The sequence below is a fragment of the Magallana gigas genome, chromosome 10 (assembly GCF_963853765.1).
Source record: "Magallana gigas chromosome 10, xbMagGiga1.1, whole genome shotgun sequence".
NCBI classification, from domain to species: Eukaryota; Metazoa; Mollusca; class Bivalvia; order Ostreida; family Ostreidae; genus Magallana; species Magallana gigas.
Genome location: NC_088862.1, coordinates 6033810 through 6045977, shown reverse-complemented (window position 1 = coordinate 6045977; position 12168 = coordinate 6033810). Strand labels below are relative to the sequence as shown.

General features: G+C 33.6%; 1 protein-coding gene across 2 annotated transcripts in view; it reads left to right on the top strand.

The window, feature by feature from the left end:
- The window catches only part of LOC105329107 (uncharacterized), a 53332-nt gene extending 41324 nt beyond the window's left edge, over positions 1-12008 (top strand). For both annotated transcript variants that reach the window (XM_066074025.1, XM_066074024.1), the window contains 17 exons: positions 104-256; positions 924-1074; positions 1371-1463; positions 1614-1790; positions 2226-2554; positions 2705-2867; positions 2960-3177; positions 3535-3747; positions 4036-4160; positions 4745-4835; positions 5048-5131; positions 5487-5589; positions 6017-6166; positions 6514-6545; positions 7060-7135; positions 10905-11054; positions 11647-12008. In XM_066074025.1, coding sequence (XP_065930097.1) covers positions 104-256; positions 924-1074; positions 1371-1463; positions 1614-1790; positions 2226-2554; positions 2705-2867; positions 2960-3177; positions 3535-3747; positions 4036-4160; positions 4745-4835; positions 5048-5131; positions 5487-5589; positions 6017-6166; positions 6514-6545; positions 7060-7135; positions 10905-11054; positions 11647-11786 — 2448 coding nt within the window. In that variant the 3' untranslated portion in view covers positions 11787-12008. The remainder of the gene's footprint in view (positions 1-103; positions 257-923; positions 1075-1370; positions 1464-1613; positions 1791-2225; positions 2555-2704; positions 2868-2959; positions 3178-3534; positions 3748-4035; positions 4161-4744; positions 4836-5047; positions 5132-5486; positions 5590-6016; positions 6167-6513; positions 6546-7059; positions 7136-10904; positions 11055-11646) is intronic.
- The last annotated feature ends 160 nt before the right edge of the window (positions 12009-12168 follow it).

Below are 12168 nucleotides of genomic sequence, written 5' to 3'. Positions count from 1 at the left end.
GTACTAGAATTTTTTCAGTTCAGATGAGAAAATGATGGACAAAATGATTTAACATTGCTTGACATTATATTATTGATAACGGTTCATCTTTTGCTTCAATCAGATGAGGGTTTCTCTGAGAGACTCAACGGAGTTTAGGCTCCAGGAGGCGACTTTCATGAGAACTAGGACAGTTTGTGTCTGCGGGGGAGAATCAGAAACCCTGCGGTACCTGGTTATTCCGCTGAAAATTGGGGAAATCAGCATTCAAGCTGAGGTAGGACTTGCTTAATAAGATAACAATAACGATAATATGAGTTATGAAGATGATAGTAAATTGCACCATTTCCATTTTCATCGCCATAGAAAACGGTTGATTTGCAAAGAATAAAACTTATTCAACTATTAATATTTCATACCTGCTTAGTGCGGAAAATATCCAAAAAAAAATTCAGATGGTTTCTAATGGAATCCGTTGTATATTTCTAAACATTTCAAACGTTTTAGCATTTCCGAAGATTATGTTTTTTGTTTATTCTTATGCAATATGTGATTTGCTCTAATGATGAAATGCATTGTATATTGTTTTAAACTAATTAAATCTAACGATATTGCAAACTTTAACATTTTCAACAATTCTGGTTTTTTTTTGTTCATTCTTATGCAATATTAGATCTGCTCTTATGATGAAATGCATTGTATTTTTTTTAAAACTAATTAAATTTTAACAACATCGCAAACCTTAACATTTTCAAAGATTCTGGGGTTTTTTTTTTGTTCATTCTTATGCAGTATTTGATCTTCTCTTAAGATGAAATGCATTGTGTTTTTTAAACTAATAAACCTTTAAAATTTTCTCAGATTCACTGTATTTTGTTCATTCTAATGTAATATATAATTTTGCTGATCGTTCTTACCTACTGTTTCATTGTGGCCTCTTCCAGGCGGAATCCATTGCTGATGACGGAACATGTGGCAACAGTTTGGTGAGTAGGGAGGCAATGGGAGTGTCTGACGCCGTCCGGCGAAAACTTCCGGTAGAGGCGGAGGGACTAGAAAACGAGTACACATATTCTTCTTATTTATGTCCATCAGGTGCGTAAACATTATGTTTGTCTTCATTTGCATCCCAAAAAGATAAACCTTTGTCATATTTTTAAAAACAAATTTGTTATCAATAATAACAAATTAGAAATAATAAATCATAATTGTAACACTCTTATCAGCACGTTTAACTTTAAAATTAGATATCCGACTCATATTACAAACTATTCATACTGAAATCCTGTTGAACACTGACATTCTTATACATTGTAATTTATTGAGCCTAGACAACAAAAGTAAGTTACATATGTTCATAAGGATTGTCATGCGTTTTTCACTTTTAACAGGAGAACCCGGACTAACTTTGACAGAGAATATTAAGTTGCAGCTTCCTTCAGATAGAATCCAAGATTCCGAGAGAGGATTTGTGAACATCATTGGTAAATATACAAATTATTGTATCTGTAAAGATTTGCACTTTTTCTTTTCCTTTTCGTTGAGAAGAACATATTTAAGATATTCAAGTGAACCAAGAACGTTGACTAAATGTATATAAATTCTATAAAAAGATTATTTTTTATATTGACAAGGTGATGTAATGGGTCCTGCCCTCACTAACCTAAAGGATCTCTTGAAAATGCCGTATGGTTGTGGAGAACAGAACATGGCCTCCTTCGCTCCAAATATCTTCGTCTTGCAGTACTTCTATAACACCAATATGGACGTGAGTCGTGTGTTGGACGATGCTCTGAGATATATGAGAGTGGGTAGGTACTTTGGAGCACAAATCAGCTATATTTTAGTTATATTATTAATAACACTAAATTACTACAAATTGTTTTTGTTCATTGATGCATTACTCACTTTAAGACATGAAAGTGACCTGCGTTAAGGCGAAAAACTGAGTTACTTCTTACAGTATTATTTTTGCTAGATGCATATTTTCAATTGTAAATTGAAATTGCAATGGTATATTTTCATTGTTATTTACAAATGGAAAAAAATGTCGTTACAGAATGTTGATACTGCGAGTGTTTTGCTTTATGCGTTGTTTATAATGTCATCGATGCTACACACAGATTCTGTGATTGTGGTTAATCAAACACTTTCTTTGATAGGTACATTGAGATTACCAAACGAATGTCAAGTTTTGATTGCTTCATGTAAATGCAATAAGTTAACTTTCAAATTTGTTTTTCAAGGCTATCAAAGACAGCTGAGATACAGGCACTCAGATGGATCATATTCCGCATTCGGTGAGTCGGACGGTAAAAGCGGAAGTACATGGTTGACGGCATTTGTCGTAAAATGTTTGGGACAATCACAGAAGTACATCGACATTGACCGATCTGACCTCAACACCAGTATCGCTTGGTTTAGACGTCAACAAAACGAGATTGGCTGCTTCCCCAAGGTTGGATATACCCATAGCTACTACCTGAAGGGAGGCTGGGGGAAGGGCAACGACGAAGAGGGGACTTTGACAGCATTTGTTCTCATTGCAATGTTGGAAGCTGGTCTTCCGAAGGATGTAAGTGGATAACAATTTCATTTTCTTTCTGGAAAAGACAATTTCTAGACTATTTTTTATCAGTCCAAAAATTGAGATAGAAATATTTTGTTATTTCATTTTTGAGACGATCGAAACTGTGTAATGACATATACATTTGAATTTCCCAAGGATCCTGCTATTCTCGGTGCTCTTCGTTGCCTTGACCTTCAAGATGTCAAGGATACCTACATGTTGACTCTAATGGCGTATGCCTACTCCCTTTATGATATCAAATCCACAAGACGACTAGAAATTATGTCCATGCTGCGGTCTAAAGTGAAGAGGAAAGGAAGTAATAAACTTTCATCAATCCATGTTGTCTACAATAAGGTTGTTTTTACCATTGTACACTGACAAATTAATTGTTTTGTCATTTTGTTTCAGCCGACATGGTTTACTGGTCACGAGATTCAGAACCGAAAGAGGAACCCACATCTCCTTGGGGATATTACCGCGCACCTTCAGCGGAGGTTGAAATGACATCATATGCGTTGTTAGCATACACAGTGGGAAATCAGCCGGAAGCCGTTATCAACTCTAAACCAATTGTTATGTGGCTCAGCAAGCAGAGAAACGCTCAAGGAGGCTTCAGTTCAACCCAGGTACCCGGAAGAACATAAGGACTTTCATTTTCCTACTTCTTATGTCTCACAGAACATAGCGACAAAACTACACAAATTATTTCATAAATGACCTGATAATTTTATTTTTAAAATTAAAAACTATGATAATTATTTATGCAACGATGCATTGGATTGAGTTTAAGTGATGGTGATAAAAGCGATCCAGATGTGGGGTGTTCTTCAAAATTTCTTAGAACGATATTTCACAACCATTTGGATACTCCTCCAAAAGGTTGAAATGTTTCCAAGCCCAAGTTTTATTACTTAGACAACTTTGTTCTATTGTTAAAGAAATACTGAAGCTTAAATGTAGAATGATGTCTGTTGATACTGTAGGATACCATCATTGCCCTACAAGCTCTGTCTGTATACGGAAGTTTGGTACACCAGGGCGGGACAGATATCACGGTAGAAATCATGGGAGACCAAATGTCTGCCGCGTACGGAATCAGCGACGAGAATAACCTGGTTCTTCAAACAGCGCCCATCCCCAAACTACCCAATGACCTGAGTGTGACAGTGCGAGGAGTGGGGTGTGCTTTGGTACAGGTAGGGTCAATTCATGTTTGGTGGTCACATACATTCTGCAGTAGTCATGTTCACAGGTGATTTCATTGAATATATTTTTTTCTGGGTCCATTTCTTTGTCTTTCGTGATTCTTACTATCTTTTATTACAATTTAAAAAAAATATCATTTTATAGGTTTGCCAGAATTTTAAACAACCATGCTTCTCTACTGTACCTTTTACAATTTTTTTTAGAATAATTGGATTATAGCTTTTAGCGGTATTTTTTTTTTTTTACAATATTCTATTATAAAACAACTTATCTTAAAGGCCAACGTAAAATTCAATACTCCTAAGCTGGAGGCTGAACCTGACTTCGAGTTGAAGATATCAACACACAGATCTAAGTATGAACCCAACAATTGTGCTAAAAGAACTATCAACATCTGTGCCAGGTAAAAATAATATTGTATATGTGTATGACTATGAGTACCAAGTAGCTAATCTGTGCTCATAATCATAATCAGTACAAACTGCAATGTTTTCTACGGACTAAAAAATACTTAAGAGGTAGTAATTTTCTTAACAGTCTTAAACAAAAATATGGTTTATGCTACAAAATTGTTGCAAACAAGGGTTATTCTGTGACTATGCGTCATGCTTTAAGTTATGTATGTTGTATGAAAAAATAGTTTGCTGAATTCTCATCAAGGAATAATTATTCTTTCACAGATTGTGAATCAGATGAGTTACTCCAAGTTCGATGAAGTTCGATGAATGATTTTGTTCTGTAGAATTTTACAGTTAAATTGTAAATTTCATGATAATGTTAAAGGATAAATAACAAAACGGTTTCGCTTGTCATGCAGAAGTTCGTTGGCAACATTCTCATTCCAATAAATTAAACACTAAACCTTGAACAAATTTCTGAACGCAAACTTTTCAACACTTACATGTTGTAGTACTTAACGTAGTAGTTGCACGCAATCCATATGTAGGCAATTGTGCAAACAATTTCATAAAGTCTTATGTTTTGTAGTTACAAGGGAGCAAGTGGTCAAACTAAGATGGCGATCGTTGACGTAAAAATGCAGACTGGTTGGGTTCCGGTTCGTGAAACGCTGAATAAGGTATTATGACATCAAATTTTCTACTAATTTTATATTTTCCTGTCAATAATTGAAACAATCTTACTTTTTTGCATCGAAAAATTCTAGGAATACATTTGTTTTTCATATCAAATAAAATCATTATTAAATACAAATGTAACAAATTTGATAAACTTTACAAAACGAATAGCAGTTTTATTTATTTACTATGAAATTCTTATATTATGTTTCAGATACTTTCCGATAGGATAATGAACACAATAGGCCTTCAGAAGTATGAAATCGACGGAAATATTGTCCACCTATATTTCGAATACGTGAGTTTTATTCATAATTTTTGACTTTATCAAATACGTTCACAAATCCTGCATTACAGGACATTAACTTTTTTTCGAAACCGTTCTTATAAGTTAAAAATTAAGTTATCGTAAAATGTTCATATATACCCTCAACGAAACAGTTCCATGTTCACATGATGTTAAGTAATTGTTTATTTTGTCGTTATGATCTGACATAAAAAGAAAAGAACGAAGCATATATCAATAGAACACTCTGTAATAGCATGTGCTGTTACATGTAGTATTTTAGCTTGACCCATTGACACAATACCACATGATTATCTCCTGTTATTTACAATCAAACTTTCTCATTTATTTCGTCTTTTCTTTTTAGTTTGATGTACACCGAAGATGTTTTGTTTTTGATGTAGAACAGGACATTGAACTAAGCGACCCCAAACCTGCCTACGTGAAAATTTATGACTATTATGAAACAGGTTGTGTTTATTGCAGTAGTATTTTTATTTCCGTTTGTAATAAGAATATGATATGATGAAAATACCTTCGAGCTTTTAAACATAATAGAATTACATTGTAGATAATTTGTAAATAGATTGATGGTGCTTGAAATGCTAAAAAAAGATAAAATCAATAGATGATACTTTAATTTTCTAAAAAACACTCTTCTAAATTATCATTATAAATGTTTAAATAAGATTTTCTTAAAGGTTATCATAAATGTTAACAATTGAAAAAAAATATTACTTAGATGCACATGTATACTATTATCTAAACTCTCAAAGTAATACAACTTTAGATAACTCTGATGATGATAATTTCATCAAAACCCTGGCTTTCTCAAAACTATTGTTTCCATTTAATTAATTTTACTTATATTTAATTATTTGTGTTTTCTACGTTAAGACTCCTCTGTGACAGTTGAATACGACATAAAGACAATATGTGGGACAAAGGAAGAGTTGCCTTTCCTGACGCCTGAGGAGTATGAGTTTGGTCTCAGTATGACCCCTGATGATGTATTTGTCCAAGTCAGAGTTCCCATTGGACAAATAAGTAAATATACAAAATTGCCATGTGATTGATTAAATTTACCTTAACCTTTACCTTAGCACAGATGAAAGCTAAAAATAAACTTGCCAAGAATAAATTTGTTACAACTTGTGATATAAAAGTTAAAGCTTATCTAATATAAAAGATGAATAGTAATGTCAATATTTTTTCCCCTATTCCTTCATTTCATGAAGAATTTTAAAAGTTTTGTTTTTAATTTTGAATAGCTAGAATCTAACTAGCATTTCTTCATGAAAAAGATTTCTACATACATGTATGCACTTGATCTAATTTTGGTTGCACTGCAATCAGATATACTTTCTATAGTATTCTTATAATTTACTTTTCAGATTCAAGCCAGCCTGGACCTCCTGGTATCAAGGTGTGTTTACACATATGTACATGAATGTGATTATTTTGAAACGAATATCATTACATTTTGTGTTTGATTTGTTTCTCCATCATTTTATTTATCGTCGAAATTACTTTTGATCTTCACAGACACGAATGCTCTTAACACCCATAGTTTCCCATCTATGACCTCGGTTTTGACGAGTTGCGTCGTCATGTTCAACGTTTATGTAGAATTTCACTTTTTGGATTATTGTTTTTACTGCTAAAGGAATTCAAAATGCGAAACAAAGAATTTAAATACTATAACGGCTTAATTTCTACACGAACAAACAACTCATAAATAAAAAGAATGTATCTCTTACGATGGTCATTGTTATTTACCGAAAAAAAGCAAAAATTCACTGCTTTTACTTATACGTTATACTATCATAGGATCCCTTTTAAACCCACTTTAACTTATTATCTTTATATAAAGATAATAATGTTTACACTTTATATACTTACACCAACTTGTAAACAAACGTGTTTTTCTTCATGTTTAGTCCTGCCCTGTTTGTACAGAATCCATGGATGTCAAAAGCCCGGAGTTCACTGACTTAGTCTGCAATTCTGCCAGAAGTAAGTTCTATGAAACTTTTAGCTCACCTGAGCTGAAAGCTCAAGTGAGCTATTCTGATCACATTTTGTCCGTCGTCCGTCTGTCCGTCTGTCCGTCCGTCCGTCTGTCCGTCTGTAAACTTTTTACATTTTGAACTTCTTCTCTAAAACTGCTTATCCAATTTCAACCAAATTTTCAACAAAGCATCCTTATAGGAGGGCGAATATAAATTGCAAAAATTAAAGTCCGATCTGTATTCAAAGCGGAGAAAACCTTGAAATTGTAGAAAAAGGGGGGTGCATTTTTAAAAATCTTCTTCTCAAGAACTACCGAGGCAAATTCAACGTAGTTTAGCATAAATTATCCTGATGGGAAGGAAAATATAAATTGCAAAAATTAAGGGGTAATTTTGTTTCAAATCGAAGTTATTACGAAAATAATAATAAAGGAAAGGCGTGTTTCAATCGGGCTCGGCATCCGGTAAAATGGGTAGGCAAGACTTGGCCTGGGCAAAACAAAAGATTGGCAGTTATTAATCTGCCAATCTCATTAAAATTTCAGGATATTTGATGGAGTAGTATATTTGTATTCGCTGTAGATATTGCTGCAAAATAATGCGTATTTGGAATTGACGATTGCCGATCTGCCCCGGCATTTATTTTGCCACGGCCCGGTTTTGCATACCCATTTTACCAAGACTCGTATTCCATACTTCTAAAACGAGGTTCTTTGTTTAAAGCAGCCATGACATTAAACGAAAAAGGGTCGATCTGACTATGATGAATTTGCTTGTTGTGCAACAGTTCGCGTATGAAGGGAAGTTTTGAAACATGAAAAATATATTGGTGCCGATTTTGTGAAGTAAATTGAGGCTAAATATTTCAATGCGTTGACAGTTTTCACACATGACGTTGGTGTTAGCTTGTTCTGATTTTCGTTTCGTTTTCATTATTTATGCTTTGTAACCTGGAAGCTATCGTCTTTCTTTCGTGATTTTTACGTATCAAATCAATCAGAGACTTCGGTAAATCAAACAGTTACGTTCACTGTTTACCTGCGCAAATTAAGCAAAATCTGATGTAGGGGTACTGAAATACAATTCATTCTATCGGTAATTCGGCATTATCTTTTGCGTAATGGTAGATTAATGCAATAGGTTTTGTTAAGATGCTCGGCATTTTCTCTAGTTTATTCAGTTTAAATAGAGTTTGATATCGCATACGGAAATATGTAGGTATATCCATGTATATATATATATATATATATGATTCATTTCGAAAAAATAAATTGTGTTCTTTATTTGTTATACATGTAGTGCATGTTGTTTACAATTTCTATTTACTAACCATATTTGAGTGTTAAGCTTCGAATTATAAGCAAGATACAGAGATTTGCTCACAATTCTATGTTTGTACACAGATCTTAAAAGCCAAAGATTAAAAAAGTATAAAAAATTGTCAATATTTATTACGAAAATTTTCAAAACCTGTTCTTCCAGAAACCCACTTATTGAATTGTAAACTTAACCTTTTTAGCTCACCTGAGGATGGGGCCACAATGGGGGGTCGAAGTTTAACATGAATATATAGAGTAACTCTTTAGAAATCTTCTTCTCAAAAACAAATCGGCGAGGAAAGCTGAAACTTGTATGGAAGCATCCTCAGGTAGTGTAGATTCAAAGATGTGAAAATCATGACCCCTGGGGGTAGGGTGGGGCCACAATGGAGGGTCGAAGTTTAACATATGAATATAAAAAGTAATTCCTTAAAAATTTTCTTCTCAGAAACTAATCGGCCAGGAAAGCTGACACTTGTGTGAATGCATCCTTAGGTAGTGAAGATTCAAATTTGTGAAAATCATGACCCCCGAGGGTAGGGTGGGGCCACAATAGGGGATCGACGTTTAATATAGGAATATATAGGGTAAATCTTTAAAAATCTTCTTCTCAGAATCTAATCAGACAGGAAAGCTGACACTTGTGTAGATGCATCCTCAGGTAGTGTAAATTTTAAAGTTGTGAAAATCATGACCCCGGGGGTAGGGTGGGGCCACAATGGGGGATCGAAGTTTAACATAGGAATATATACAGTAAATCTTTAAAAATCTTCTTCTCAGAAACTAATCAGACAGGAAAGCTGACACTTGTGTGGATGCATCCTCAGGTAGTGTAAATTTTAAAGTTGTGAAAATCATGACCCCCGGGGGTAGGGTGGGGCCACAATGGGGGATCGAAGTTTAACATAGGAATATATACAGTAAATCTTTAAAAATCTTCTTCTCAGAGACTAATTCGCCGGCAAAGCTGGAACTTGTGTGGAAGCATCCTCAGGTAGTATAGATCCAAAGTTGTGAAAATCATGACCCCTGGGGGTAGGTTGGGGCCACAATGGGGGATCGAAGTTTAACATATGATTATATACAGTAAATCTTTAAAAATCTTCTTCTCAGAAACTAATTAGCCAGGAAAGCTAAAACTTGTGTGGAAGCATACTCAGGTAGTATAGATTCAAATTTGTGAAAATCATGACCCCTGGGGGTAGGTTTGGGCCACAATGGGAGGTCGATGTTTTACATAGGAATAAACAGAGTTATTCTTTAAAAATCTTCTTCTCAGAAACTAATCAGCCAGGAAAGCTGAAACTTGTGTGAAAGCATCCTCGGGTAGTGTAGATTCAAAGTTGTGAAAATAATGATCCCCAGGGGTAGGGTGGGGCCACAATGGGGGGGGGGGTCAAAGTTTAACAAAGGAATATATAGGGTAAATCTTTAAAAATCTTCTCAGAAACTAATCAGCCAGATGATTCTTTATAATTGTGAAGACTTTGGCCCCAGGACAATTGTTTGGCCTCACGAGAAGGTTCAGAGTTTGATGTACGTTTATATCCCATATATAAACTATTGTTAGGGATCTTTTTAGATCTGCAATACTCAACATATGATATGACTATAAAATCATCCTGTTAGAAAAGGGACTAATGATTATAAACATAAGAATATCCAGGGGAATATGGATTTTATTTATACAGGATTTACATGAATTATTGTACATTGTCCAGATAGTTTGTATTATTGACTCCATTGAGCTGATTTTATTATACCGCTTGTTCCTCAGGTGAGCGATGTGGCCCATGGGCCTCTTGTTTATTTTACAACCAAAATTGAATATCACTTATTGTAATCAATCACGGATAAAAACCTATGATTTTTTTTACAATTTGTCTATTTGCATGATAACCTTTGTAAAGGCGGTTTCAAAGTAAGAAATATTTTAGTTGAAATGCATTGCATCAGTAACGTGTGCGGATGAATGTGTAATTATGTAATTATGCTTTTGACTACCTTTGAACGTTTTAAAGTCATGATGTGGTTATTCACAATTTCTCAAAAATACTATATGAATGATGATTTTTATTTCACGCTGCAAGAAAGTGAACAGTAAAATCGTTTAAATGACATTGAATACACTTATCTGTATTGTGTATTCACAGTGGGTTGATTTTGGTGAAAATGGTCAATCACTTCCATAGCGAATTAAAATCGTGATTATTTGTCAATATAGAGTAATTTATCAATTAGCTTTGCCTTCTAAACCTTAGACCAGATTTTTATTTTTCTTACCTAATCTCACTTTACTTAAAAAAAGAGATTTATGAAGCTGTCATGAAACAAACTTTTGAAAAACAACTGCTTATAATGCGCAAATATACCTGTCATAAGCCCCTAGTTATATTAACAATAACATTTTTATTTTAAAAACCTAGTAATAACATTTTGAACATTATTTTCCAGTTTTCAAGGTGAACACTGCACGGAAAGACAACGTCAGGTACTCGATGAAGATTTATGCTGATATGAAGCCTAAGAGGAAGGTGCCTATCCACGAGTTTGTCAACCATCAGATGCAGAGAGCGTGTTCATGTGATATTTTGGAACAAAAAGGTAAAAACAACAAAAATAATAATAATAAAATATCATAAATTTTTGCCTACTGTAGTTCCAAAAAATATTCGTGGACATCAAGTTTCGTTGTTTTAGTTTAATTCACAGATTTAAGTAAATTTGAGGACAATGGTCTTTTCAGTACAGTGTGTTATTAACATGAAATTAACATGAACATAAAATTTCCACATAAGTAAATAAGCTTAGCAAAAAAAATTAAGAAAGTTGATATCTAACGAATATTGATGAAATCGCAGTATTTGATTTAGAATACTGTTGTGCTTAAACTTTCTCAGATTAGATATGTTGTAATTATACTGGTTTAATGAATGTAAATATTAGTTTAAGAGATAGTTGTCTTAGACTAAAACTCTTTCAATTGAAACAACTAAAAGATGGCTGAATGCCAGGGATCTACCATTCAGCAACAGTTCCATTTTTTGAAACAAAAATTATGATAACTGAGGGAAAGAGTTCCATAATGTATTGACAAAAGAAACTGTTTAGATCTTTATTTGTGTTTTATTTCATATTTAATTCCGAGTATATAGAGAAGTTATTAAAGTTATCATATTATGATAATTCGTTTCAGATGGAAAACTAATGATCTTTGATACAAGGGATCAGTACAGTGAGACTAACAAAGAACTTAACCTTTCCAAGTCGACAACAATCGTACAATGGACAAAGATCTTTGAGCGCAACGTTTTCAAGAAGAACAGGAAATGTTAATATTGTTGTAATAAACTGTTGTACGTATATAGTATGTACTCAAAGGTTGAAAAGACGTGTTTTCCTGTAATATGAATGTACCTGTTTATTCTTTAAAACTTACTTTTTGTTTTAACACGCCCGGTACATGACAAATTCATATTAATGTATTTCTCATTTCATTTTCTCATTTATGCATCTAGTTCAATATATGAAATAAAAAAGATATTTCGATAACATAAACGTTATTTTTATTCAAGCAGTATCATAATGGTTTAACGAATTGAAATGTATTATTTAAATACCAAATTTTGTACATTTCGTTACCGGAGAACATTCTCAACGGATGCATGGTGTACTCCGAATTTCCACATTTTAGAGAGAATATAAAAGACATCACTTA